Source organism: Zingiber officinale, chromosome 5A (assembly GCF_018446385.1).
Source record: "Zingiber officinale cultivar Zhangliang chromosome 5A, Zo_v1.1, whole genome shotgun sequence".
Taxonomy (NCBI): domain Eukaryota; kingdom Viridiplantae; phylum Streptophyta; class Magnoliopsida; order Zingiberales; family Zingiberaceae; genus Zingiber; species Zingiber officinale.
Genome location: NC_055994.1, coordinates 105958747 through 105963754, shown reverse-complemented (window position 1 = coordinate 105963754; position 5008 = coordinate 105958747). Strand labels below are relative to the sequence as shown.

Below are 5008 nucleotides of genomic sequence, written 5' to 3'. Positions count from 1 at the left end.
TTGGTGCATCAGCCAATTTTTGCCTAAAATTGATTTTAGATTGACATGAAACTAGTTTCTATATGTTCCTGTACCTTTTTTGATTATATCCATGCCCTCAAACACTAATTTGGCTCAATATATTGAGAGTAATAATTTGTTGAATATGAATATATTTAAAAAATGTAATTCATATTTAAAAAATTATTACTCTTAATATATTAGAACAAATTGATGTTTGAGGGCGTGGATATAATCAAGAGAGGTAGAGGAACACATAAAAACTTGTTTTATGTCAATCCGAGATCATTTGGTATATCAGCCAGTTTAGGCAAAATCGGTTGATGAATTAAATGTCCTCGGATTGACATGAAAAAATTCCTATGTGTTCATCTACCTCTCCTAATTATATCTATGCCCTCAAACTTCAATTTAACCCAATATATTGAGAGCAATAATTTGTTGAACATGAAAATATTTAAAACTAGACGAACACATAGGAACTAGTTTCAAATATTTTCATGTTCAACAAATTATTGCTCTAAATATATTGGATTAAATTGAAGTTTGAGGATATGGATATAATCAGGAGAGGTAGACGAACACATAGGAACTAATTTCATGTTAATCTGAGGTCGTTTGATCCATTAGTCATTTTTACCCAAAATCGACTGATGGATCAAATGACCTCGAATTGACATGAAATTAGATTTAATATGTTCAACTAGGTCTCCTGATTATATTCATGCCTTTAAATATCAATTTAACCTAATATATTGAGAGAAATAATTTTTTAAATTAAAAAATATTTTAAAAAATTAATTCGTGTTCAAAACTGGCTGATGGAACGAATGACCTCGGATTGATATGAAATAAGTTCTTATATGTTTGTCTACCTCTCCTGATTATATTTATGCTCTCAAACTTCAATTTGACCCAATATATTGAGAACAATGATTTTTTGAACATTAATTAAAATTTTCAAGCATATTCATGTTTAAAAAATTATTGCTCTCAATATATTAGTTCAAATTGAGGTTTGAGGAAATGGATAAATCGGGAGATATAGACAAATATATAAGAATATGTTTCATGTCAATCCGAAGTCATTTGGTCTATCAACCGTTTTTATCCAAAATCGACTGATGGATCAAAAAACCTCAGATTGACATGAAACAAGTTCTTATATGTTCATCTATCTCTCCTCTCTTGATTATATATATATCCTCAAATAGCAATTTAACTTAATATATTAAGAGCAATGATTTTTTGAACATGAATTAAAATTTTCAAATATATTCATGTTCAAAAAATTATTACTCTCAATATATTGAGTCAAATTGACGTTTAAGGGTATAGATACAATCAGGAGAGGTAGAAGAATATATAAGAACTAGTTTCATGTCAATCTGAGATCATTTGTTACATCAGTCTGTTTTAGGCAAAATCGGCTGATGTACCAAATGTCAAATTGACATTTGAGAGCATGAATATAATTAAGAGAAACAGACGAACACATAGGAACTAGTTTCATATCAATCCAAAGTCGTATGATCTATCAATCAATTTAATCTAAAATTGATTTTTATTTAAAAAAAAAATCAATTCGACTAATTGTAAAAATTGGGCGTTTCGATACAGAATCAAATCTATTTGACTATTACAAAATATTAATCGACTGATAAAGCTCAAATTAGAAATAGATATATGATTTAATTATTTTGAAACTTTCCTACATGCAATGAATATTTTATAAAGAGTAATAATAAACAAATGAAAAAAAAATTTAATAGAAAAATTTAGAGATAGATATATAAATTTATAGTCAATTATTTTTAATTTTATAGGTCCATCATTTTACGTATCTATTTTACATATCTATCCTTAAGTTTTTCCTTAAAATTTTTTACTTCTGTAAATTATTTTTCTTTTATAAACTTATACACGTGTCAGTAAAAAAACTTTAAAAACTATAGAAGCTAACAGCCTAACTTCTCCGTATTAAAGAAGCTATCATCTTTTAAAATTGATCCATGATTGGATAGATACTTTAAATAGTGCGACTTTAACTGAAAAAACAAATAGAAGGACATCCTTTTAATTTGTAGTCAATTTTCATACACTAATCATTGATAATATAGTACAAGTTGATTTTAATAATAAATTACGATCCATTCCCCAAATCAATTAATACACTAATCCTTGATAATTTTCCATTTGTCTTAACAAAATTCAATTAAATCAATTTTAATTAATTTTAAATTCTCTTTTCTCCCTTTCCCAAATAATATCTTGTCCCTAAGCAATGATGCATTCAATTTTGCTAATGAAAAATCTTACATGGAATCCAGTGGATTATCTCAAAGTTAATCTGTATACCGAAGCCAATGAAAAAAATAAAAACCACAAATAACATCCCGAAGCAGCAAGTAACCAATCCACCATTTCATCCATTAAATAGCAGCGCTCCTCCTCGCTCATCTTCCACTCTCTCTCTCTCTCTCCTTCCGAAGCCATGGGATACTGGAGGGAAGCTACCGGCATCAAAGGCCCCAGCGGATTCGGCTCCGGCTCCACCGCCGAGCAGGTCACCGAGGGCATCGACGCCTCCGCCCTCACCGTCATCATCACCGGTCCACTCCTTCCTCCATCTCGATTGATTGACCATAAAAATTTGATCTTTATGCTCGAGTACCAAGTTAAAGACAGACTTTACTGATACTCTGATGCATTCTGTTCTTGCAATCCAGGCGGCAGTAGTGGAATTGGAGCGGAGACCGCAAGGGTGTTGGCCCAAAGAGGAGCCCAAGTCATCATCGGCGCAAGGAACCTGGAGGCCGCCAAGGCCGTGAAGCAGAACATCCTTGAGAGCACCCCGTCCGCTCGAATCGACATCATCCAGATCGAACTCAGCTCGCTCAAATCCGTCCGAGCCTTCGCCGACAAGTTCCTCGCCATGGATCTGCCTCTCAACATCTTGATGTCAGTAGCCGCATGCCAATTCTAACGGCCATGCATTGAGCCTTACTTGTTCTCTCTGCTTTCAGAAATAACGCCGGCGTTATGTACTGCCCTTTCCAGCTCTCCGAGGACGGAATCGAGATGCAGTTTGCAACAAATCATCTCGGCATTTCCTGCTCCTTTTCCTTGTAGTTCTCCACCAGTATCGTGAGTCTTGACATGGTTCTTCAAATTTCAGGCCATTTTCTGCTGACAAATCTCCTGCTCGATAAACTGAAAAGCACGGCGGAGAAGACAGGAATCGAAGGCCGTATTGTGAACTTGTCGTCGATAGCTCACATCGGGCCTTACAGAGAAGGAATCATGTTCGACAAACTCAACGACAAGAACGCGTAAGTCACTGTTAGCTGTTCAATCGCCAAAAAGGGTGCTCTTGTTCACATGATTGTTTCCACCTTGTCTATCAGATATAATGATAAATCGGCATACGGGCAGTCGAAATTGGCTAACATCTTGCACTCCAATGAGCTTGCACGCCGCTTGAAGGTACTGCTACTAAAATTACTGCAACAAAACGAAAAAAAAAAAAGGGGGGGAAGAAAGAAAGAAAGACATATTCATGTTCTTGGTTGACAGGAAGAAGGTGCCAATGTTACTGCAAATTCTGTTCATCCTGGTCTGATTAGGACGAACTTGGGGCGACATGCACCCGTCTTCATAAGTACCATAGCTGATCTACCTCACAGTGGTAATTACCTCTGAATTCAGATTTCTAACATGCCTTGTGCTTGCAGCTGTGCTGAGGGCTGTCACCTGTATATTGTGGAAGAACATCCCTCAGGTTCGTTGAGGTTGCTAGAATTAATCCAGCCCACTATACATGGCAGAGCACCAATAGTTTGCACCTTGAAATTACAGGGCGCAGCAACTACATGCTATGTGGCACTGCATCCCAGCTTGAAGGGAGTGAGCGGGAAGTATTTCGCAGACTCTAACGAGGAGAAGCCGACTGCCAAGGCTAGAGATCCGGCATTAGCAAAGAAGCTCTGGGACTTCAGCGAAGAGCTAGTTAATTCAAAGAGTTGATCCGAAATAAGAAAGAGGCTTTGCGTGTGACTTATTTGTGTTATGTGCGTTGCTAGGTTGTGTGATTGCTACAGACTTGGGAAGGTACTATAATATGTATGAAATCAAGTTGTTGCATTAGTGCAACGGTAAAATTATTGTTGTATAATTTGAAAGTCATGGATTTAAGTCGTGAAAATAACCGTACCCAATGTAAAGTAAGGCATTATAGTTCAATCTTTTTTCAAGATTTTTCTCCTGTACTTATATTGACGGATAGGGCTATAAACAAGTCGAGCCAAGTCGAGTTTTGGAGTGTTCAAACTTGTTTGATAAGGTAACCAAGCTGAGTCGAGCCGAGCTTAAAATGAACCAAGCTTTTGAAATGAGTGTTCAAAATTGGCTTGATTTATTTTTTATGAGCTTGAGCTTATTTAAAGCTTGACTTGAGTTTGATTCGTTTAGATGTTATCAAGCTCTCAATTTGAGCTTGGCTTGAGCTTGGCTTGAGCTTGGTTCGAGCTTGGTTCGTTTAGATGTTATCAAGCTCTCGATTCAAACTTGTTTGATTGTTTAAAATTTTTAGTTGTTTGATTGGTTATTGACCTTGATAATTTAAATTTATTTATTTTATTTTATTTTATTTTATTATTTATTTAGCATATTGAAAAAAAATTTATTAATGAATATGGTTCGTGAACATTGTTCATGAACGTTGTTCACGAACGTTGTTCATGAACATTAACGAGCTGAACACACATATATGTTCAAGTTTGTTTATTTAGCTTAACGAGCTGTTCAAGTTTGTTTGTTTAACCTGAACACCAAGCTTGTTCACAAACGCTTGGTTCATTTACAGTCATATTGATGAAAGCTTGTGCACTAGACTACTCTTTTACTTATAAATTAAGTGACAATATATGTAACTTAATGCTATAAATGTATATATTACCATGTAATTGGGAGATTATAGTGATGTTGGTAAAAGAGAATCATTTAATAT

At 35.0% G+C, this 5008-nt stretch overlaps 1 protein-coding gene across 1 annotated transcript; it reads left to right on the top strand.

Moving 5' to 3' along the window:
• Nucleotides 1-2416: 2416 nt before the first annotated feature.
• Nucleotides 2417-4253, top strand: LOC121981333 (short-chain dehydrogenase TIC 32 B, chloroplastic-like). The gene is made up of 8 exons (XM_042533787.1): nt 2417-2612; nt 2730-2961; nt 3027-3106; nt 3179-3332; nt 3408-3486; nt 3577-3661; nt 3735-3781; nt 3859-4253. The coding sequence occupies exons 1-8, from the start codon at nt 2495-2497 to the stop codon at nt 4024-4026; spliced, it is 963 nt and encodes a 320-aa protein (XP_042389721.1). The 5' UTR covers nt 2417-2494; the 3' UTR covers nt 4027-4253.
• The last annotated feature ends 755 nt before the right edge of the window (nt 4254-5008 follow it).